General features: G+C 35.4%; 3 protein-coding genes across 4 annotated transcripts; 2 read left to right on the top strand and 1 right to left on the bottom strand.

Annotated features, from left to right (window-relative positions):
- LOC105329847 (ribose-phosphate pyrophosphokinase 1) lies at positions 1–6,815 on the bottom strand. 2 transcript variants are annotated; one of them, XM_011431311.4, is made up of 8 exons: positions 6,570–6,814; positions 6,299–6,482; positions 5,392–5,490; positions 5,115–5,239; positions 4,747–4,920; positions 4,304–4,463; positions 1,375–1,498; positions 1–256 (listed from the first exon to the last, which is right to left on the bottom strand). In XM_011431311.4, exons 1-7 carry the CDS (start codon positions 6,749–6,751, stop codon positions 1,406–1,408), a joined length of 1,017 nt encoding a protein of 338 aa, XP_011429613.1. In that variant the 5' UTR covers positions 6,752–6,814; the 3' UTR covers positions 1–256; positions 1,375–1,405. The 2 variants fall into 2 exon arrangements, with proteins under 2 accessions (XP_011429613.1, XP_011429614.1); XM_011431312.4 differs by lacking the exon at positions 1,375–1,498 and having other exon boundaries at positions 6,570–6,815.
- Positions 6,816–8,277: 1,462 nt separating this feature from the next.
- On the top strand, positions 8,278–15,004 carry LOC105329848 (ubiquitin-conjugating enzyme E2-22 kDa). The gene is made up of 6 exons (XM_011431314.4): positions 8,278–8,437; positions 9,191–9,343; positions 10,142–10,224; positions 10,366–10,529; positions 11,303–11,367; positions 11,915–15,004. The coding sequence occupies exons 1-6, from the start codon at positions 8,375–8,377 to the stop codon at positions 11,984–11,986; spliced, it is 600 nt and encodes a 199-aa protein (XP_011429616.1). The 5' UTR covers positions 8,278–8,374; the 3' UTR covers positions 11,987–15,004.
- Positions 15,005–21,566: 6,562 nt separating this feature from the next.
- Positions 21,567–22,121, top strand: LOC136271623 (uncharacterized). Its single transcript, XM_066072005.1, has one exon. The coding sequence runs from the start codon at positions 21,567–21,569 to the stop codon at positions 22,119–22,121; it is 555 nt and encodes a 184-aa protein (XP_065928077.1).
- The last annotated feature ends 2,314 nt before the right edge of the window (positions 22,122–24,435 follow it).

The raw sequence follows: 24,435 nt of genomic DNA, 5'->3' as shown, positions 1-24,435 counted from the left end.
TAGTCTTTTTGTGAACATATACAGTATGATCATAAATGAAAACTATTTAAAGCATTTTAAAAGTACATGTTCTACTAGGACACAACATCTCGGTGAAAGAAATCAGCAAATGAAAATATATAACATGTGTGGTAGGTAATATACATTAAGGTCCAAATTGAGATCACATGGGTACATGAGTAAACAGATATGAAACAGATTCACCATTGTGAGTTCGTCGAATGGATTCAGCCAGCATGGTCGAAATGTCGATGCACTGAAAAAAAAATATAAATAAAGTTTAAATCAACATTTTAATGTGGCAGAGCCATAAAATAGTAAATTCTAAATACAGGTAGTATTCTCTTTCTTCTCAATAACAGTGAAAGATATAGCTAGTTACATGGAAACAGTATACCGGTACCAGTGCATTTAGAAGTAATTGAAAACAGTTATACAATGTATTACCATTAATTTCAACACCAATATTTAATTAAGTATCATAAGTATTGAACATTCTCTAATCTATTGTTTTCTAAACATAACACACAAAACACTAAAACAGTCACTACTCGTCACTAATGACAATCCTTAGAAACCAGTTTCGGTAAATAAGGACATACAAGAGGCATATTGACAACCTTCACCCCTCATGACCTTTGGGTAAGGCAGTATTAAAATTGTTACAACTAAAGGAATTTTCTTCTCTTCAATACAAAGAACACCCTTAAGAAAAGCTATATAGGTGTGCATAAATACCTGAAATTTAAAGTCATGCCAACACAAAAATTGTCTTGAAATCTTTCAATTCACACAATATACCCCAAAACATTGATTTTCTAGACAATACATGTATACTAACAGAACAGTAATGTTAATACAATCATCTAAATGAACGATCAAAATGCATGTTCTTTGATGGAAAGAGTGATATTGCAAAAAACATCTTTCACAATGTTTACAATCAAAGATGATTCTAGTCTAATACATCTTTCCTGTGCATCTTGAACAAAAAATATATTGTAAATGTATATTTGACTTGGTACACTTAGCATTTTTGCCAGAACATTGCTTCTGCAAAATAAAATTGGCGCTTATGTTCTGCATTTATGTTTAAGCATGACAACTAACATGCAGAAATTTGTTAAATGTACATGAAATCATGCTAAATTGCTGAATTACCAGGTACTGCCAAATATCATACTGACTAAATATGATACATTTACAGTAATACTTGATGTTCGGCCAATAATAAACTAATAACATGTAGAACTACAATAAAGCAATGATTAATAACCTGCATAACAGAAGAAAGGATAGGTAAATTAATAGAATGCAGCATGCAATCAAAACAACAACATCATAAAGAACATGGTACTCTGAAAGGTAACCTACTGCCTTGTTAGACTGAGGGGCAACAGGTGATTTACAATGGCACATGACTGAACAGATAGGACACAGACTCTCCATTATGTGTTCTCCTCACCGACTCCGCTAAGATGATGGAGATGTCAATGCACTGAAATAGTCAAGTCCATGTAAACATTAGACATTGAAGAGGATGAGGCATTCTGTTTCCAGAATGGAGAGGTTTATGAATGTTGTAAGACATCTAAGTCTGGGTTTTGCCAAACTTCACTGCTCTATCAAATACTCAGCAATAATTATCTTCTTTATTCTGCTCAAGGCTTCTATACTCTGTCCTAGGTTTCTATTTCAGTCATTTTTTGTCAATTTTTTCTTAATACATTAAGATGTTTATCGGTAAAGAATAATTGAAATTTATATGAGAAAAAATGCAGTATTTCTTCTTTAACCCCTCTTTTCTAGACAGAGTAATTTAATGGACAAGAAAGACAACAAAATTCTTTCAAGGATTTACAATGGAAAAATATAATGTGATCTATTCAAAACTTTTTGGGATATCTTGTACAATTTTTCAAATATCATGCATCCTCTGAGTATTGTTTGGACACAAAGGTATTTATGATAATTGAAAAATCCATTTAAAAAGTGACAGAAAAGATCAACCAAAGATAATCACTGAACAAGTTTTTTCCATGATGAGACAATTTTCCCATCAAAACAAAAAACAAGACAGTAATTATTCTATGAAATCTTATGGTGGTTGATTTTCAAACTTAAAATCAAATATACCCTTACTTTTTATTCTTAGCAACAAATGCTTCATTATACATTGAAAGAAAATCTAGTTTGTTATCACTTTTAATACTGTCCACGCCCCCAACTACAATACCTGATGAAAGGGGAAAATTAGGCTTTGGTTTACAAAAATAAAAATTGTGTGCAGTTTGTTGCAATTAATACACAGACATACATGTAAAACTTTTTAGAAAAAAATTGGTGGTGGTTTAAGATAGGACCAAATCATGATTAGGAACACATGAAATAAGGTTGAACACATGTCATAATTTAAACTGAGAAGTTTTCATCTTTTCAAATGTGCTTTCTAATATGGGACTTGGCTTAATTAACTTTTTTTCATTCTCATGAATATTAATTACTTTAAATCCACAAATGAAGTAAAACACTTTAGTTTTTTAGAAAATGACAACATACTAATTATGAATATGTTGTTTACAGATGCATGTAAGTGTTATTGTAATTGATGAGACTTCTTTCAAGAAAGTGTAAAGGAACAAATTGGAAAACGACTTTCATGAGAATGAGAAAAGTTTGCTGATTTTTACAAAAGTCAATAATTTTAATCGTCTGAAGATGGCATCAAGCACTACATACTGGACTGTTGGGCACAAATCTAAAAACAGTAGACATACTTAATGTCAACAGGGTAATTTTTTCCATAGATATTTCAAACCGGATAAAAAAATGTAACTACTGTTCTATCAAGAAAACCAGTGAAGCTTAGTTCCACATTATTTTATTTCTTCATTATTCTTAAGGTTTATGAATCAATGCTATTTCCAAGTGCCTTTATAATAAGAAAACAATTAATTAAAAGACCAATTGATAAGTTCTCTTAGAGTACAGCAATACTTACATTTAAATTACATGTACGAGGGTCAATCAAAAAATACGAAGACAATGTGGCTGTCTATCATATATTTTTCATTAAAGTCATACTTAACAGATTAATCTGTGCACCTACACTTATGTTATTGATATGCGAAGTTTTAGTCCATTTGGTGAAACGGTATTTTTGTTACCCCTTTTTAAAAACAACATGTTTAGTCACCACGGCGCACGGTACGTTCAAAACATAACGTCAAGATTAAACACGCACAATTTATAGATATATCCCATCTTTATATCACGCTGAGTCTCTTGTGCCTTTCTCCTTACAATTTAAAATGGCACTGAACCACTCAACATCTTATTTGCACACATTTGTTCAAGAATCAGAAGTTAGTTCTTCAAAGTTTTCATTTTCTAACCATGTATCTATTAGTTTACAGTAAGGATAACCCTGAACGTCGGTTGACGTTACTTTTTTTTTTACCAAATATTTACAGATATTCTACTCTCTTTCGGACTGTTTTATAATCAAATACAATTTCCACCACCCCCACAAAATTCATTACAGTTAAACACAAACTTGAAAATAATAGCTGACTTATTTTTTGCACCATTGAGCATTTTCATAGCTTGTATCGGCTTTTTCCTGAGTTAAATCCATTTTGATTGTACTTCTCGTTGCGCCGTGACGTCCGTCGACGTCGATGTTTTTAGTCAATTCTAAAGAGGACTATCTGTCTTTAGTTACTAATATCTGTTCGACAAAACAATATATCCCGTCATTTTTTTGGAACATAGAATACCATGACAATACTTAATTTGAGGTTTCAATATTTTTTGATTTTAAGCCCAATCTATAGAGATATTACTTTCAACATTATATGGTTTATTGTTGACATAAAACACATTTTGACCGTGCGCCGTGACCTCATTTTTGCAGGATTAGATTCTAAATAATTCTTAGAAATTAAGGAATTTATTAAAAAAATTCTTGCAAATTGTTTGAAACTATTGCTAAATTATGTCTACCAAATTTAGTAATGATATGACGTTAAGTAACATAGCTATGACAAAAGTCTTCGTATTTTTTGATTGACCCTCGTATTAAAATCAAATCAAAACCACAAGAAATATGTATGGCTGGTGTTAGATTCAAACAGAAATTGTTCAGTTTTAGAACAGCACAAAGTTTTTTATTGTTAAATTAAAAAATGAAAGTTTGTTGAGTAATAGAAATCTGTACCCTGTAGACAAAAAGCACATCTACAATACGATACACGAGGTGAGAGTGAGTATTCAACAGGAATGACTCGAGGCTGTATCTTACCTTTATTTTGGGAGCACACTTCATCCTTTCCTCCTGAGGAATGGTGTTGGTAACAACCACCGCCTCAAAAACAGAGTTGTTGATGCGAGAAATGGCTGGTCCTGAGAAGATTCCATGGGTACAAATTGCATAAACTTTGGAGGCCCCTGCTTCAGTAAGTCTAGAAAAGAGTTTATGTATATGTATTGTAATCATCACCTGAAGGCCAATTTTTATTATGTACATGTACTTCATTTCAGGAATCATGTTTGTGATTGAGTTTTTATTTCAATTCCATATACTCTAAAACATTCATATCTAAGAGTGGTCCTTTTAAACATCACAACACAAAATCTAAAATTCAAGCTGTACTAGGCAATCTAACCTGATGTACAGTGCTAAATGCTTTCTGCTTGATTAGACAATGATGAATATATGAAAATTTGAATCATAAATGTAACTACTTTTCTGCAGCATGACAGAAAGTTCCACAAGTGTCTGCCATATCATCCACCAGTATAGCAATCCTGTCCTTGACATCCCCCACCAGGACCATGGTAGCCACCTCATTAGCCTTCTTCCTCTCTTTGTGAATCAGAGCAAAGTCAACGTTCAGTCTGTCCGCAATGGAAGTTACTCTAAACAGAAAAATTAAGCAATTTTACCAAACTTTGTCACATGAGACTTTGCACCATTCTCTCTCTCTCTCTCTCTCTCTCTCTCTCTCTCTCTCTCTCTCTCTGTAATTGGTATACATATTACTCTCCATTTCTTCATCAAAATACATTGGGAATGATTTGGTTGTTTCAACGTGTTGTCTTTTGGCCATTACCTTTTGGCTCCTCCAGCATCAGGGGAGACAATGCAGCTATTCCTCCAGTCTGGGATAGTGTCCTTGATCCATTTTAGGACGGCTGGCTCAGCATACAAATTGTCCACAGGAATGTCAAAGAACCCCTACAAAAACACTTATCAACATCTCTGCCACATGTTTTCTTTTAAATTATCCCATGTCCAATCCAAGATTTAAATTTTAAAAAAAAAAGTAAAAAAATAAAATTGTGACTGATTTCAGGCATGCTGACAATGAACATTGCTAGATTTGTTACCTGGATTTGAGAGGCATGCAGATCCATGGTGATGATATGATCTGCCCCGGCCACAGACAGCATGTTGGCCACCAGCTTGGCTGATATGGGTGCTCTACTCTAAAAAGATATAATTTCATCAAAGTTTAAAAAGCGAAATATAAGTGAGATTCAAACAAGTATGTTTCATTGTGTCCCTGACTTTGGAAACATTTAAAAGATGCAAGAGGTAGGTTATAAGGCATCCAGAAAATCAACTTAACCATGGTGATATTTTCAAAGTTGGTTACAAGTTGATGAATAGCTTTATTTTGTTAATCATTTTGGCACAAAAATTCTTATAAACTGAATAAGTCTATCAGTTAAAGCAGGTACAAAAGAATCAAATATGCAGGTTAATGAGATTTATACTCTGTCCCAAGTTTTTACTTCCACCACTTTTCGCTTGATTTTTTGATAATATTAAATGCCTTTATGCTAAAACTACGTTCATCCACTAATATGAAAAATGTCCAGATTATCTGTTTTGAAACGCCCCCTCTACCGCTTCAGGTATCAATACACATCCCAAAATAGAAAGTCTACGGAGATTTTGCATTGCATCAGCCAATAATAAGCCCGGATGATAACATTGAAAAATTGCACGAGGTGTCCCGAGTACTTCCGAATGGAGAAAAGATGTAAACATTTCCCATTATAAATCTCCGTAAGAAATTTGTTTTCGTTCCTGTAAGATTTAATGAGTGAATAGGGATAATTGTTCAATGAAGATATCCTGAACATTTTCCCTTTTATCGATTTCAACTGTATTTCTTTCACAGGTATGTGTATTTTTATTAAAAATCCTCAAAAAGTGATGGAAGCAATAACTTGGGACAGACTTTAGCATATTTTAAGTCATTAACATAATTTAACATCATTGCCAAACCTTGTCTTTCTTGTCCTGGCGTGCATAAGGAAAGCAAGGAATAACAGCGGTAACTCTGCAGGCTGAAGCAATCTTACAAGCATTGATCATGATTAAAAGCTCCATCAGCATGTCATTGACCTCATCACACCCACTTTGAACGATGTAAACATCCTCTCCTCTAACCGACTCCCCGATTTCAACACTGGAAGAAAAAAATTTTTTTTATCCATTTTGTTTTAAAAGAACCGTATTATTTATAAAATGAGAGATGTAAGTATATGTATATTACCAGCATTCTCCATTGCTGAATTTCTTGGTGACGACTTTCCCAGGCTCAATTCCGAGTCGATCGCAGATTTTCTGCGCCAAATCAGGGTGGGACATGCCACTAAATACCTTTATGTTCGGCATTCTGTGATAGTCAACAGCTGACTTTGCGTGCAGATTATTTTTGATGAAGGTCTTATGCATCAATCTTTTGTGTTGCACTGAGTGATTTTCAGCACGAGTTAGTCAATGTCAAGCGCACGCATTACATACGGTGTAAATTAGTTTCGCCTCTCGAAGCTGTAGTAATAAGGGTCTTTTCGCCCTACGCCGAGTCGCTCCTAGAAATATTGTGCATGTGCGAAAGTACTGTCTTTGAATGGTGGAAGAAAAAAAAAAGATTGAAAGATTTTCAAATGGTTGTAAATTTAAAGACACGAATTCTCTAAACCATTTAAAAATATATGTTTCTTTAAAAAGGACTTCTGTATCATTGGTGAACATTTTGGTTTATGAGCACTGATTTTCCAATTTTAAAGTTGAAATTTCTAACTTTAAGTTGATTTTTCCAACATAAATCTTGGATTTTCCAATTTTAAATAATATTTTTCCAACTTTAATCTTGGAATTTCAAACTTAAATCCTGCAACTTTAAAAGTTGATTTTTCCAATATTTTTTACTCTGAGGTATTTATGATCGAAGAATTTGAAAAAATGCTGCATAAAGATTCTGGGACATAGTTTAAAACACCCACTAATGTTAAAGTATCCGTGTAAAACCAATTGCATGTACATGTAATTAATAAAAAGAATTGAAAATAGCATATGCTACTATAGTCTGTCCCAAGTTATTGCTTCCATCACTTTTTGATGATTTTGAATATAAATACACATACCTGTGAAACCGATAAAAAGGAAAATGTCCAGGATATCTTCATTGACAAATCATCATTTTTCACTCATTAAAGTTCACAAGAACGAAAACAAATTTCTTACGGAGATTTATAATGGGAAATGTTTACATCTTTTCTCCATTCGGAAGTACTCGGGACACCTCGTGCAATTTTTCAACGTTATAATCCGGGCTTATTATTGGCTGATGCAATGCAAAATCCCCGTAGACTTTCTATTTTGGGAAGTGCATGGAAACCTGAAGCGGTAGAGGGGGCGTTTCAAAACAGATAATCTGGACATTTGTCATATTTTTGGATGAACGTAGTTTGAACTCAAAGGTATTTATGATTATCGAAATATCAAGCTATAAGTGGTGGAAGCAAAAACCCGGGATAGAGTATAGTTTTGCTTTTAATGATTGCTACAGCTAATGTTTATCGACATGTACTGTAAAATTGTTTACATATGTCCTAGACAAGAGTTTTCAAGCCGTATCCTTTACTTAAAATTATAACAATGTAAACTTATGTCCTTTTTACTTTGGCATAGCCAGGGACAAAATAAAAACTATATCGAAGATTGTATCCCACATAATATGATAAAGTTAATAATTAAAGAAAAAACCCTGTAAAGGGGAACAACTTTGTTCCAAAAGGGGTGCCGTTACCAGGATACAATGCGGTCGTTTTTATCCGGATACGATAATTTTTTTAGTTGTTGAGATGAACTGTATGAAATAGGGTATTAAAGAAAACAAGTCATATATTAAGTGCGTTTGTTATTTAATTATCGATCCCTTCCACTAAAGCCCAAATATGCGTCATGTTTCCAAAAATAATAACCGGAAGTAGAGCAAGTGAAGTAATCCTCTGTTTACGATTATCTGAGAGCATTTACTAGTGTTACCCAAAATAAAAGTGTGAACACCGCATCATGGCAAACATTGCCGCAGCAAGAATACAGAGAGAATTCAAAGAAGTTGTAAAAAGTGAAGAGGTAACGTGCGTTTTCATAGGAGAGCAGAAATACAGCTCCAATAAGTGTTATTTTCAGTTCGAATTTCCCCGAGAGAAAAAAAAAACGGATTCAATTATCCCGGTTCCTGGATTCTTTATTCTTGATTCATTACTCACAACAATTTAGCTTATAGTGTTCAGTGATGTTTTTGTATTTCATATGTTTCTCAACAGAAAATGGTGTTGTACTGAGAATAAAGGTGTGGGTTATATAGGCTGATAGGTATCCATGGACTCGTCTCAGTTCATGAAATGTTTATAAATGAAATGAATAAGAGAGTTCTCAAACCAAAAACTAAATCACTTCCAACACTGTTTATTTAAAAGGATATTCTCTGAATAACTGTGACAAGGGCAGAGATGAAAAGCCATTTAAGATGTTCTAAAAATTGCTGAATGTGCATAAAGAGTTCTGAACTGTGTTGATATCTGTTTAAGCTGCATGTAAATGATATCACATGGATGGTGTAGTTACGAAACATTAAAGAAAAAATGAGATCAGATGTCTTGAATAACTGTAAACAAGTCTATATACAATAAAACCAATAACAAAAACATTTTCTTCAATTTTTCCATTATGTTGAATTTATTTAATTCTTGCATGTATGTTGATTTGTCGTAAAAGAGTTCTTGCCCAATTTTAATGTCATTGAGTACATTCATGGGCATAACTATTTTCCATGTTCAACATTTATTCATGTTTAGGTATGGAAATGATTTCAATATATTACAGGTGGCGAAATGCAGTATCAAAGTAGAATTAGTGAATGATTCCTACAGCGAACTACGAGGTGAAATAGCAGGACCACCAGATACACCTTATCAAGGGGGAAATTTTCATCTAGAGATTAAAATACCAGAAACTTACCCATTTAATCCTCCTAAAGTGAGTTCATTGCTTGTGCTAACTTAATCACCAATATATGGTACTATATTTGGAATGCTTTTTGCAGTAGAATGTGTGGGACAGAATAATCTTCAGATTGTGCATTACCTGGGCTAAAGCCATGTATGTGTTTCCAGTGTTTTGGGGGGCCTGAATTGGGGCCGAAATTCAGCCCCATTCCCAATTGGGAATTTTCTAATATTTTGCCAAATGTGGATCAAAAATTCCCAATTGTATTTAAAAAAAAACAACTTTGGACAAGTTGTCAAAATTTTCAAGAACGGCTGAATAGAATAATGAATAATTTTAAGAACTCTAGAAAAAGAGGCATTGTGATTAATTAGTATTTGGATAAATTATAGAAATCATTAAATTTCATCATAATCATTAAGAACGAATTTTCCCAAATTTCCTGTTTCGTCGCTATTTTTTCCAATTGAAAGGGCTCCTGCCTCCAGTCCCAAATTGGTGGGAAAAAAACACTGGGTTCTGGTACATATTTGCTAATGTGCAGTTTTTGTGTGTAGTTGTAAACATGAATACTTCGATGTGTTTTGATAATCAAAAACATGAACACTTTGATGCATTTTTGATTATCATAATCCAAAAACACAAACATGATATGCTGTGGTAATTTAATACACCCTGAATTTAGGTACATTTCTCACAGGAATAATGCTAATCAGCTTGTGAGTGATTAGAAACATGAATACTTTTTTTTCTGCATAAATTTTTACATATGCTTAGTACCATATATATAAGCAGAGGTTCATTTTCTTCTCTAAACTGTTTTTGTAGGTGAAGTTTTTAACAAAAATTTGGCATCCAAATATCAGTTCAGTCACTGGAGCTATTTGCTTAGACATCTTAAAAGACCAATGGTAAGTGCTTGATAAATAACAGTTGCATCTTTACAAATAACATTTTGAATAGCAAAGTCGAAATCATATCACATGCTTCTTTCCTTTCTGCATGGAAGTTGCTGTGAGTTCGATAGTTAAACAAGTTATTCTGTCTTCCAGGGCAGCAGCCATGACGTTAAGGACTGTCCTCCTCTCCCTACAGGCGCTGCTAGCAGCAGCAGAGCCCGATGATCCCCAGGACGCAGTGGTAGCCAAGCAATACAAAGAAAACAATGAAATATTTAAGAAAACTGCTAGACACTGGACGTATGCTTATGCTGGAGGTCATTTGAATTATTTGTTTATCCTTTTATGTACTAGTATCTTTATTACATTCTTGCAGTTATTCTCTGATCAAAATTTGTCTGTCTGGTCTTTGTTAGAGGTGTTTAGTTTCTCATATATTCATCTTCTTCTCTTGGAATCAAGACCAATGATGGGATCCAAAGAGTGATTGCAAAGTTCTTTTCCCTCATAAATGTGAATGTTTAAGGGAAGAAGTTAATATCTCAAGAAGCATCAAGCTTCAAGCTACAAAAATTCTTAGAAATTGTTTCTTATCATAAAAATTCTGATTTATATACTAGTACATCACCCAAAAATCCAGAATTTGACCACAAAACAGAGTGTGAAAGAGATAACTAGAATTTATTTAGAAACTGTTACTCAAGATAGTCATGCCAATTGTTTAGGTTGGGTTTTTTTTGGTTTTTTTTTTGGGGGGGGGGGTATTACCGGCATGTGATGAAGACATGTGACAAGCCGTTATGGAAAAGCTTTATTGCATCAAATTTTACTGACATGTGAAAATTCCTTTTGAATTTGTTCATGGTTCTACCCTATAAGATAAAAGTGATCAGATTATGCATACTAATTGTATGTTGTTTTTCTGTTATTTATGAAGCATTGTTATCAATGAGTTAGTTATCAATGAGTCAGATTCTATTTAAGGTCAGGCATCTTTTTTTTTCTCTGCATTATCAGACTGTTAAAAGAGTATCTCTTTTCCCTCCTCAATAATTATTACCCTATTACAAAAGTATTGTTTTAACCACAGGTCCACAGAGGGAGTATGACATTGAAGCCAAGATACAGCAGGTGATGAGCATGGGGTTTGATGAGGTAGGTGTTCTTTCTTATTAAATCTGATGTTGCAACACTTTATCATTGAAATAGTTGAGAAAAAAAATCTGGATTTCCTGATAACTGTGTAAACAGAAACATTGTTAATGTCGATTGTGTCACTGTGTCCTAAATGTACATGTATCCTATTGAATACAGTGTTCAATTCAAAAACTCTTTTTCAATTTTGGTACAGGGGCTACATAAAAGTGTGTTAAATTTTTGATTTGGGTTTGAAATACCAGTAGTGATATTAGTGTGCTTTTCTATTGTATCTAAACCTGTTGTACTGATTTCTTTGATTTGAATTGAAATATACAGTTAAACATGCTTTTAACAAAGTGCCATGGACAGGCGATTTTACTTCGTTGTAAGCATAATTCGTTATAACTGTCAAGTTTACAAGATGTAATAAAGTCACGGGGAATGAAAATCATTTCACTGTAAGAATCAATTCATTTTAGGCGTGTTCGCTATAATCGTGTTTTACTGTATAATGTAACAATAAGATAAAGCAGTGTCCAGTAATTCTTTCCTTTGCTTGCAGCACAAATCCAGAGTGGCTCTATCTTCACATAACTGGGATATAGAAAGAGCAACAGAATTCTTATTAAGTTAATGCCTTGGATTCAGTAGCTGTGTTTAATGAGAAACTTGACAATGAATGTGATGAAGGCTACAGTGTGATGAAGCAAGGACGGCAACACAGAAACAAAACAACTCTTACACTGCTTATCATACCGTTCACCAGGAGTAACTGTGCATTGGTCTTCATTAGGTTCCTTACATGTTATTTAAATTGATGATTTAACGAATATGAGAGAAAGATTAGAGAGAGAGATAGGAGATAGCGGAATATTACACACTAATACAACATAATACACACTACATGTACATGTTTAATTTGTGTTACAAACACACATGTGCGACTGATAAATTATTGTTAGATTTTGTTAGCAGGACACAGTCAACTACAAACTTACAAGCAAGGTGCAAGAGTTTGACTATATCTGGGTTTTTTAAAACCAGAATTCATACTGAAAATTCCTTTTCATTCAAAAGATTTCTTGAATTAAGAAAGAGTTAAATTTTGACCAGCTATTTACAATCAAAGAAAAATTAAGCATAATATAAAATCATGAGAAAGTATTGATAGAACCCATTTATGAGAAAGTATTGATAGAACCCGCTGTTCCTTTATCATCTAATAGAAGCATGCGTAATCCTCAGCTGACAATGAGTATATATAAAGGGAAACTTGTTCTTATGTTTTGGATGCCAGTAGATGTGGCTAATTGGTGCTCGTAGGGCAATCTCTGCCGCCTTGTACTATATTGATATTATGACAGAGGGCATCTTGATTGGACAAAGAGATTCATAAGATGACATGATGGTGGATTTTTCTCTCTTTTTTAATTGCACATCCTTTCTTTCATCTGTATAATTTAATGATAAAATGTTAACACTGTACTTTCAAGATATTTAAAGTTTTTTCTCGGTGTGATTATTAAAGATACTGTTTTAAAAATTTTTATGAAAATTTTATGAAAAAGTTTTTATGAAATGGTATGGTATACAACAATCCAACATAATATTAAAAATGTGTTTAAGTTTGTTTCATGTTAAAAGAAAACTTTTGGTCAGCATTGTTTCTTGTAACTTGCATTTACTATCATTAATAGTACTTTATACTTACTTTGTTGCTACTTTTGGAACCAGTGTAAAGGGAGTGAATGATTATATTCTTCATCGTACAATCCATGCATAAAAGATGTACCATAAGTATTATGCAGTCAACATTTTGTTACATATAACCTGTGTGTGATATTTATCTTGCGTTTATATCAGTTTTAACTTTTTACAAACTATGTGAAGTATAAAAGCTGAGCTTACATTGCTTCGTATATATTTGTCATTTCTCTTAAATTGTAAATAAAATGTTTTTTCTAATGTGAAAATACTTCAGCCTCTGTAATTGACATGAGAAAACAATTAAATTGTCATCAAAAGAGAATTTTATTCGATGAGAATATTAAAAAATGATGCAAACCCAGCTTTTTAATGACAGAACATACATTTATTTGGACGGCGGGCTTGTGGAAGGGGGGGGGGGTGTTCTTATTTATGGATGGTTAAAAAAAAGACCCAGTAGATATAAAAAAGAAAAATGGAGTTCAAAGTCTTGTTTAATCTCAAATTTATGGTGTATATTCTTTTACTTCAAATATTTCATATTTTTCTTACTGACTGATTACCAATGAATATTCTTTCAAAGACAGAAATTTTAGAAAAAAAACTCCTTCAACATTTTACCATTGTGAAGTTTGGACATTTCTTGAAATGAAAAATAATTAAATCCTTTATTTTATTGATAGAATGCTTTTAAATGTGACTGTAACCAATATATGCAGTTTTCCTTAGACTTCTTGACTTTAAAATAGAGCTCATCAAATACTGTAACATCAAAGGGTACTCATTACACTTTAATGTACCATTATATTTTGGCATTTTCGCTACTTTGAACATAAAATAATTTCACTCAAATGTGTTCATTACACCTGATTCCATCATGGTGTAATTGTTACAACTTTTTGTAATAATTACATTTTACTGCAATTATTTTATATGGTTGTAATTATCACATCTAGATGTAATTATTACATCATGATGTAAAAACATTCTGATGTAATCATAACATCTTTATAAACATCCTATGCTTTGGATAGATTAATTGTGCCCAAACTAACTCAAGCCTGTATAAACTGATCTTTTTCAAAATTTGAATTGATATGATAATTTTCATTAGGGTAAAAAAAAAAGACCAAATAGATTTATTGTGAGATTTTTACAATGCCAATAAAGGTAAGTCAGGGCCATGTGTCATAGTAAGAAGAATGTAGGACTAAGTAAATCCTAGGAGGAAACCAGCCTTTGGTCTGCTATGGTTAGGATGTTTAGGCTGACAGGTCCTTTGCCATTTAAAAGAGATTCCAAATCTATATCGTTTGGAATATCTTTTAATGTTATGAGGATGAACCACCTTTGAATTAAATTAATGTTAGTATTTATGTAACTAAAATGGGATTTAAAATGATATAATACAATTTAGAGAGGAAATCCAAGTTCTTTCTTTAGGAAGGACCCAACATCTTGCATCATTTTTATAAGAATGTCAAATTTCATATATGTCCAACAATTTTGTCACATTCAGGTTTTTTTAACTCACAGTTTACGTGTACTTTATTAATACGTGTAATATGAATGACAATTTTAACATCAGCATCATGCTTTCTGTGTTGCCTATAAACAAGTTTTACTAGATCCACTTAGTAATTTTATTACATAAACAAGTTCTTAAGGGTTTCTGTTGTCTTCACAAACAGCGTGACTACTGATGATGAGCTTGTTTAGACAGGTCCCTGTGGTTTGTGGCTCTGTGCAGAGTCAAAGGGAATAATATGGCCATCCTTTGAGGTCATGGTTCACCACTGGCTAAGACTGAAAGTTATGCAATGTGTAGTAACATTACATCAACTGTTTTGTTTGTATTAAGATACTATAGATATGTTTGATTGATGTCAAATATTTTATCTGTGTGCAAATGAAAGTATGAAAATAAATCTACAAATTACTGAAATGTGTTGAATAGTTACAAAAAGTTATTGATCAAGTTTTATTTGCACTGGTCAGGAATTGGACTTTCTTAACTTTTACACAAACAAATTTACTTGTGCAATACATTTTTTTCATCAAATGCTTGACTTTACATTTTGATCCTCCACATGCATTTGGCGTATCTGTACAATTTGTTATAAGAGGAAGTTTGAAATGATAGTAGATAATCTGACTGTGGTTTATTTTTATGCACATCTTTACACGACCTTATTTCCTGATAAAATTGTGAAAAGCAATCACTACAGACATATTTTTTTCCAGGAAAAAAAAATGATCAGCAATTTCCATCATTTTTTTTTTTGCCAGCATAATGAAAAAAAAAATCTCTCCATTTATTGTCATTATTTCAATTGTTTGTTGTAATCTGACAAGAGTATTTATGAGTACTGTTTTGCCCATACATGTCGTAGTTACAGTTTCACAAATACTTTGCACACAATAGTGTTGCCGTCTTTCTACAAAGCTCTCTTAAATTATCTTGGAGGGGAAACATAATTTCGTAACTAAAAGTTTATTGTTTACTTAGAGCCTGGTTTGGGGAAGTAGAATTGAGGGTACTTGCATGTTCTAGTATATAGCAGAAAAAATTCCGATTCTATTCAATTGTGTTTCAGAACAACCTTCATAATCAATTAATATCACTTCTTGAACATTATTTTGATAATTTGTTTATGGTCTATATTCAGGTAATATTATGAAAAATTATAACTACTTATTTAGCAATAATTTCTAGAAAATGAGTAATTTGAATAATTCTGCAGTGTTACGATTGCTTCATATTTGAAATATTAGTTCAGCTTTGGGAGGCATGCATTATTCTCTGGTGACCTTTACGACCCACAAGCAACCAGACAAATAAAAGAAACCTAGCAAAGTCACTATGGGGTTAATGCATTGGAATGATCACAAAATCTCACAAAAATGATGAATAAGACTGCCATATTTAACTAGTATGCCAGTTTTTAGAGGTACATTGTGTATGACTTAATCAGTATTTTTAAAAACAAATATGATTGTAAATTCAATGTTGATAATCAGATATTTGAAAAATCGTTTGACCATTTTTTGGGGGTGTAATAGTAATTAAAAGAAATATTTGCGGCATTGTAATGCCGTCTTTTTGCGGGGTGGAAGGGGTTGGGGCTTGGTAGATCGCGTTCTGAAGGAAGTACGCAAGCAAAGCTTCAAGTGTTTGTCGTTGGCTGAAATAAATGCATCAAAACCAGCTACAGATACCTACAATGCATACTTGTACCAATAATTTCTTTTTTAATTGGGATGGGTCATGATAAACTCGTTGCTCTATCGCAGTGTCGCAGTCATGGAAAATAAAGATGGTTGTTTATAAAAAAAAATTTGGGATGCCACCAAACAGTTTTTATACTTTCTTTCTTATTCTAAATAAAAAAAAAACACGTGTATGATGTGCATGAAACAATTTATGGAAACACATTCAAATTCACAGTATTAACAACAAACAAATTGAATATAATATTAAAGATATTTACAATATTTCAAAACCAAAACAAACGGAGGGAAAATTAGATAGCAAGCAGAGTAAATTTTGCGATTAGTTCTTTAATAACTCCGTCTTCGCTTACGCCGACTTTTGTTTAGAACATCACATCTTTTCTGCCTTCGTTTTCGAGAGCTCTGAGATAAAAAAGAGAGACGAAATGAATTGAAGAATATTCAATTTGTGATTACATGTAGTTTCTAACTGGTACATACTGTATTTGAAATTGTCATGTAGTACACATATAATATATTTACTTTGTATGTATGTATATAATATATCAATGTTATAAAATTGACGTTGATTTATATTTGGGCCTTAAATTCTTTGAAAAATTGTTGACAAGTGATAGAAGTAGATGCATACAGCTTTATCTGTGGTCTTGTTGTCTTTGGTTGGCAGTACAACTTCTGAAGCCACAGGCACCGTCGGTATGGTTTGGGATACTAATATCGGTATCTGTTGTTCCCTAAACATCGTCAATATAACATGAAAAAAAATCAGTACCGTGCAGATAAATGCACGTGCAACACTCGATCGCGTGAACACGACGGTGAAATTCCGTACCTTTTTGCTGCTGGTACCATGCCTCGGTCTTTTGTTGATTGGAGCTATTACATGTGGTAAAGAGGCTATCGTAAGATTATGTATAATGAAAATATCAAATTATTTACCTACACAAATACCATATATGAAATTTATATAAAGAGAGAAATCGTAGGTAGATTTGGTGTTGACTATCTGTTAAATATATAGCAATAAACCAATTAAGTATATTTGTATCAATACCAACCAATAAGCAATATACTGTATATCATTAGTATAACTGTGATTCCAACCAACTTTAATTCGCGCTTCGCAAATATTTATCGCCGCGAATCGGTACTTTAAAAATTCTGGTAAATTCTTTCCAGATAAATCTTGGTTGAGAACCAAAATTTTCTCTGAATTTCGCAAAATAAAGTGACCGCGAATTAAAATTGGTTTACGGTATTGGAAATCTACTTTATCTTTTTCTCCAGGTCTGGATATTTGATAAGGTTTTTCCGTTGAATGACTGGTGTGCTTTTTGGTCTTTCTGATGGGGAGTGAAGAGCTCACATCTACACGATCTAGCTATAGCGTGTCTTTCCCTGTGATGCTTGGAATCTGTGAAAACATCTTTTTTATTTTTATTTATATATTAAAAACAAAACGAAAACAAATTAACGTTTGTTAAATGGTTTAAAATTAAACAGACCATAATATAATTTACGGGGTATCTTATGGTCTTTAGCATCAATGAAATTCTGTAAAAAATTCTGTAAGAAATGAAACAAAATATAAAAAGTAAAAGCAACCTTCTGGAAGCTTGTGAAATTCAGAGACAGAGAGTTGTAACAAAATGATGACATAGTACAAACCCACCTTTAAAGGATAGCAGATATTCTGATCTGATTTGATTTTCGATGTATGTTAAGGCTGCATCTAAAAACAAACAATTTATTCAGGATTGACCACGGACATGCAACCATTGATTATTTATATAACTTAGTGACGGTAAGAGATTTTTAATGTTACAGTATAAAACTATATACTAGGAACACCAAAACTCAAATTAAAGCAAGCTCACAATTGATAACCCCTGCTAAGAAAAAATCATAACTCATGTATTTTTTCTATTATAGAAAATATTGGATGAATCTATTTTAATTCACCGTCCATTTTCTATAAATAACGACTGTTCTATATTTTAAAACTGTAAATGCTAATATGAGTACGCAAACCAATTTCTATTCTTTAAATTCCATTTTATTTCAAGTTACTGTTAATGCATGAGGACATTTGCATCCTTATGTTCACAAACATGACTCGAATCAAACGAATATCCACATGTCAGGCAGCCATTTAATATAAACATTTTGAGTTATTGGTGCCGAGCCCGAATTTTCCCCGAAATTTGTTTCCCACACCCCCCCCCCCCCCCAAAAAAAAAATACAGCGGGGCAGGCCATTTACAGGGAGACAGGGATGAGAATCTAAAAAATAATTTTATGTGGCCTGAGACAAGGAAGCTTTGCGTCAAATATTTCCATCAATACAAGACATGACACAGACAGGAATTAAGTGTTTATTAAACAATGACCTTGAACTTCCTCAATTGACCTTGGGTCAAGGTCATGGCTCACCCATGGGTTATATGCAATCTTAATATGAATTAAAAACTTCCAATATTTTTCCATAAGATATGGACCAGAAATGAATTTGGCACATTTTCTGCCAGTGACTTTGACCTTGACCGAATGACCTTGGGTCAAGGTCATGACACATCCTTCCTCCTTCCAATGTTTCTCCATAAGAAAGATATCGACCGGACACGAATATTGCACAGACAGACGGACAGACGGACGGACAAGGTGATTCCTATATACCCCCCAAACTTCGTTTGCAGGGGGTATAATTAATTCCTGAAAATATTTAGAATATAGGCCAAATGACCCACATGAACATTTTATTACTGGCAGTGGGCAGTCTCATGACCTTCAATGGCTTGACGCCCCTTCCCTCCACTAGTCCGGGTAGAGGGAACCCCTCTTATGGGAGATCCCTCTAGGAGAGCACCCTCTACATAAAGCGCTGACGGATCTCATACCCCCATTAATTGAGGGCTTGCCTGCCTATAACGCATGAAATGACTGTGCACCGGTGGACTCTGCGGAGGAAACCAACATGGTTCAAAGGAGAAGGCGGACACAGCAAGCACCGTGGAATGCTTGGAGCAAGGCAAGGCACATATAGCACGTCTTGGTCATCCACTGCAGCTGTTGCCATCTCCAGACGTCCTGACATCTGTCTTGCCACTGGATCTAGATTGTTACGGACGAGAGAGTGAGGTCGGCAACGCGCAACACTTCTTGTTTTTAATAAACTCATTGCACAAGTCATTTATCATCTTCCATCCTATCTATCGTCCACCACAAAGCCCCGTGGCGACAGGCGAGCAACGAAAGTGACAGGTGCGTGTAAACTGGAAGTCGATAGTTGCAGACCTGAACACAGGCGGCATAGACCATAGGGTCGCTCTTCACAGACCGGAGCAGCGTTGGAGTTCGGCAGCCACCTGTGCGACTTAGCAGCCCTCTTTAGGAACGTCATCGTCAGGAAGAGGGACAGACAGGACGTTCGTGTTACCAAGGCTATATGCGGCGCGGAGTGCTGGACAGATCACCGTCTCATCTTCGCAAAACTCACCTTTCGAATCAATTCCAAGATACGTCCTCAGGGGACCAAGGCTTCAAATTGTCTCAACGTTGGCAAGATCAGGTTGCCTTCCATCTCTTAGTACTTTGCTGACACCCTGGATGAACGCCTGAACTCTATCGTGCTAGATTACAACGACGTGGAAGCAGCATGGAGCACACTTCGTAATACGGTGTACAATACAGCCTTCGAATGTCAGGGGCCCTCCACCAGAAAACACAAAGACTGGTTTGACGAGAACTGCGCCGAGATCACGCAGCTTCTAGAGGACAAGCATCGCGCTTACAAGGCTCATTTAGATGATCCCACCTCCACAACCAAGAAAGACGCTCTGAGGAACGCTCGCAGTACAGCAAAAGCTTGCATGATATGCAAGACTCCTGGTTGAATGCCAAACCTGACGAGATCCACCGCTACGCCGACTCTCACGACATGAACAACCTTAAGTGTGGACTGAAGGAAGTTAACGGGCCAACTCCATCAGGCCCATCCCCTCTCCTCATTGCTGACTCGGCAGGTGGGCGGAGCATTTCAATGGCGTTCTGCAGCGCCACTTTACCACCAACGACGAAGCCATCAACCGACTGCCCCAGGTTTCCATCAAACAGTTACCGGACGCGGCCGTTCCCATTTTGGGAGAGATCCAGAAAGCAACCAGTTTGCTGTCAACTGGCAAAGCACCTGGCGGAGACTCCATCCCAGTTGAGATTTACAAAGAAGGGGGCATGGTTTTAGTCGAAAACTCTACCATCTGTTTGAGCTAAGGGAATGTGCCTCAAGACCTCAAGGATGCCCCAATCATCCATCTGTACAAGCGAAAGGAAAATAGACAGGCCAGCGACAACCACCGTGGAATTTCCCTATTCACCACTGGAAAGACGTAAGCGTGGGTTCTACTTTACTCTCTCATTAAACACCTTGAGGATGGCCTTCCGTCCGAGAGTTAGTGCGGTTTCCGCAAGAATCGCGGTACAATCGACATGGTATTTGCTGCACGTCAGCTGCAAGAAAAGGTCAGAAACAGAACTCGACCTGTACTCAACTTATGTCGGTCTGACCAAGGCTTTTGACACTGTCAGCAGAGTGGGCCTTTGGCGAATCATGGCGAAGTACGGATGCCCAACAAAATTCATCACCATCGTTCGACAGCTGCACGATGGGATGCAGGCGAGAGTCCAAGACGGCAGCGAATCTTCAGAGCCATTCTCTGTCTCCAATGGAATGAAGCAGGGCTGCGTATCGCCCCGACGCTCTTCAGCTTGATGTTCTCTGCCAAGCTGACTGATGCCGTCGATGGCACGGACACCGGAATCGGCATCAAATGGCGCTTTGATGGTTCAGTCTTCAATCTCAGACGGCCGCAAGCGAAGACCAAGGTTCAATCGGACACCATCAACGACCTCCTGATGCTGATGATTCTGCCCGAGGCACATATGTAGCTTTAACAAGTTTTCTGATGCCTGCGACAATTTTGGCCTTACTATCAGCACAAAGAAGACGGAAGTCTTGCATCAGCCAGCACCAGGCAAACCGTATGTTGAGCCTAACATTATCATCAACAACCAACGACTAAATGTAGTGTACAAGTTCACGTACCTCGGTAGCACTCTCTCCAGGAACGTTGTGATCGATGACGAGGTGAACGCTAGACTTGCCAAGGCGAGCGTTGCATTGGGCAGACGGTACAAGAACGTGTTGGACAGAAGAGGCATCAAAATTGAGACAGAGATTAAGATCTACCGTGCTGTGGTTCTCATCACACTGCTGTATGGCCGTGAGGCGTGGACTGTCTACCAGAAGCACGCCGGAGAGCTTCCACTTCCACAAGACCAGCTTCCGAAAGCTTCTCAGTATCAAGTGGCAAGAAAAGATACCCGACACAGAAGTCCTCATCCGAGCTGGCACGCCAAGCATCTACACCATGCTCATACAGTCACAGCTCCGCTGGGCGGGACACGTAGTCCGTATGCCAGACCATCGACTCCCCAGAAACTACTCTCTTGCGAACTACAGGAAGGAAAGTGTTCCCGGTGTGCACCAAAGAAGCCTTAAGACCTTCCTCAAGGCATTCAGTATCAACCCTGACTCATGGGAAGTCAGCATGCACAAGACAGGTGTGGGTGGAAAGCCACAGTCCATGAGGGCGCCAATAGCTGTGAAGCCAACAGAACAACGCAGGCAGGCCAGGAAAGACAGTGCCAAAGACCCAGCAGCTGCCACCATCCACTGCTTTCACTGCTCGAGACTACAAGTATTTCGTGCGAGGATCGGCCCAACCAGCCACCTCCGCACCCACCGTCCAGGTCAACCCCATCCTCCATGAAGTTGAGACAGTAGTCATCGGCGCCACCGACGGACGAACAACAACATAACACATTTTATCACATTGTATATAAATAACGTATTTACCTGTAAACGCCATGGTTTTTTCTATATTTTTGGACCAGAAGGTGTGATCTATTGAATAAAATTAATATCGATGAAAATAATTACACCAACATTTACACATTGTCAGTTAGTAGAAATTCCACTGTGTAAAATACTGCAAAATACTGAACATACACATACATGTAAATGCAGTATAAACATATCAAACTGTGCTTTGAGGGGACTTTTATAATTATTACAATATTGGACATATTTTAACTCCTTTGAAAAAGACAGCACTATATAAAATAAGAATGATATTAAAGCTGAAGCATTTGGTTTCCTTCCTTTATGAATACATTCAACAGTTAATGGGTGGCTGATTCGTATTTGCATTGATATTCTTAAAATCTGGTTAGAAATTCATTATCTACTCTGTAACTGCACCGCGCCTTAGATTCAGAATGAATGTATAACATCATGGACAGTTTCGTGACATTGAACACAATGACAGTCCTGTAAAAGTCCTAACCTTGTCCCCAGTCCCAGCTGCACCTTCCCCACGAGGGGAACCGCCAACCTCTTTATTGATCGGCAACATTCTTCGAGCTCTAAATCGTCTATGTTCTGAAATAAGACAAAATATTCACACCTACATTTTGTGTTAAAAGAAGAGCGTAAATAGATTTAGCGACTAATAACCAGAAGTCTATCATTCTGTGATTATACACCAATGTTGTTTTATCCATTGTTCATTCTCCAGTAATCCAAGAAGAAGGATGTCCTCTTGAAATGTAGCACAAACGAGAAATTATTATATGATCATTAATAATTAAAGCTATAGTAGTCAATGGCATATTACGCTTTATCAACTTTCTGGTAACACGTTTATGTATGTCATTTAAGAAAAGTAGTTGCTACATTGAACCATAACTTTTTTTTTCTATTTCTTTTATCAATGCTAAAGTATAGTCTTATATTTATATAACTTAGATTGTTTTTAATGAACTTGGTGCTAAAATATTCCATACAGCGCTCTTAAAAATATGCAGCCGACCGATATGCAAGAAGAGCAATTGCAGTTCATATCGCCGTTAACTAATATTACATACTGTCCTGAATTTATCATTTGCAATAAATAATAATATGATTTCTAATTGAAAAAAAAATCCGCTTGAAACTAATAAAAACGAATATTGTACGATTTATACCCTCTTATTTGATGTTGATGTCATCCTTAACGACCTCGAAATCTGAAATTTTCCAAAAGGTTTCGCTGTAGCCTGAAGCGAACTTCTTGCAAGTATAGAATGTATCCACAACAAAAGTGATGCGTAAAGTCATTGCACGACGTCGTTATATTTTCAGCAGCCAATAAAACTTCGAGTTTATTACGTGTTGCACATTTCAAAATATCGACTACTAGTATTGTGCAAACAAATAGGATGATTTAACCATGAATCGGACGCATACCTTGGATCGGACACTTTTGGTTAAAAATATACAAACAAGTTGCTGTCCTTTAAAAAAGGACTACAATACGTGGACCATTTGCATGTGTTTCCAACGAAAACGTGAAAGCCTTGAGATTATCAGAGATTCCGCCGGCTCTAGCCCCCACTAAATTTGTACGTTGTATTAAGTATACATGTATGTATAGCCCTGACTTTTTATCTCAGAATTGAAAGAGTTCATACTTCTAAAATAATTATGATCTATCTATGAATGAAGATTGCATGTATAGTATCAGGCATTCGGCGAATTCTACTATTTGCGCACACATTACGATTCGCACTACTTTGTTAACTATGCAGTGACAGCTTTGTGTAAATTAAACATTTCATATTTTGATGCATTTTTCTTGAGATTTTAACTTTTACACAGTGACATAATTATTCAATCATACTTAAATGCTTAAATTTTTTTAATCGGGAAGTACTCTAGCCTCGCCTACTATAAAAGTAAAGTTAAGTTACATGTGTATTCGGAAAACAACAAAACATTGCAAATTATGCTATTTGATGCATGTTGTAGTTTCGGCATAACATTAACTTATTTCATAATACTGATAGTTCATATCACATGCCATATGGAGGGTAATCGTGTTCAAAAATCCAGACATGTAAACTTGTCAATCCGAATATGTAATCGTGTTGATGTGTGAGCCTGAGCATGAATATGTGTAATTCTGATCGTGTAACCTATAAAACTCGGACATAAACACGTGTACGATTTGACTCAGTTCCTTTGCATGATGCACATTTTGCAAC

The sequence above is a fragment of the Magallana gigas genome, chromosome 2 (assembly GCF_963853765.1).
Source record: "Magallana gigas chromosome 2, xbMagGiga1.1, whole genome shotgun sequence".
NCBI lineage: Eukaryota > Metazoa > Mollusca > Bivalvia > Ostreida > Ostreidae > Magallana > Magallana gigas.
This window is presented reverse-complemented; position numbering and strand designations above follow the sequence as displayed.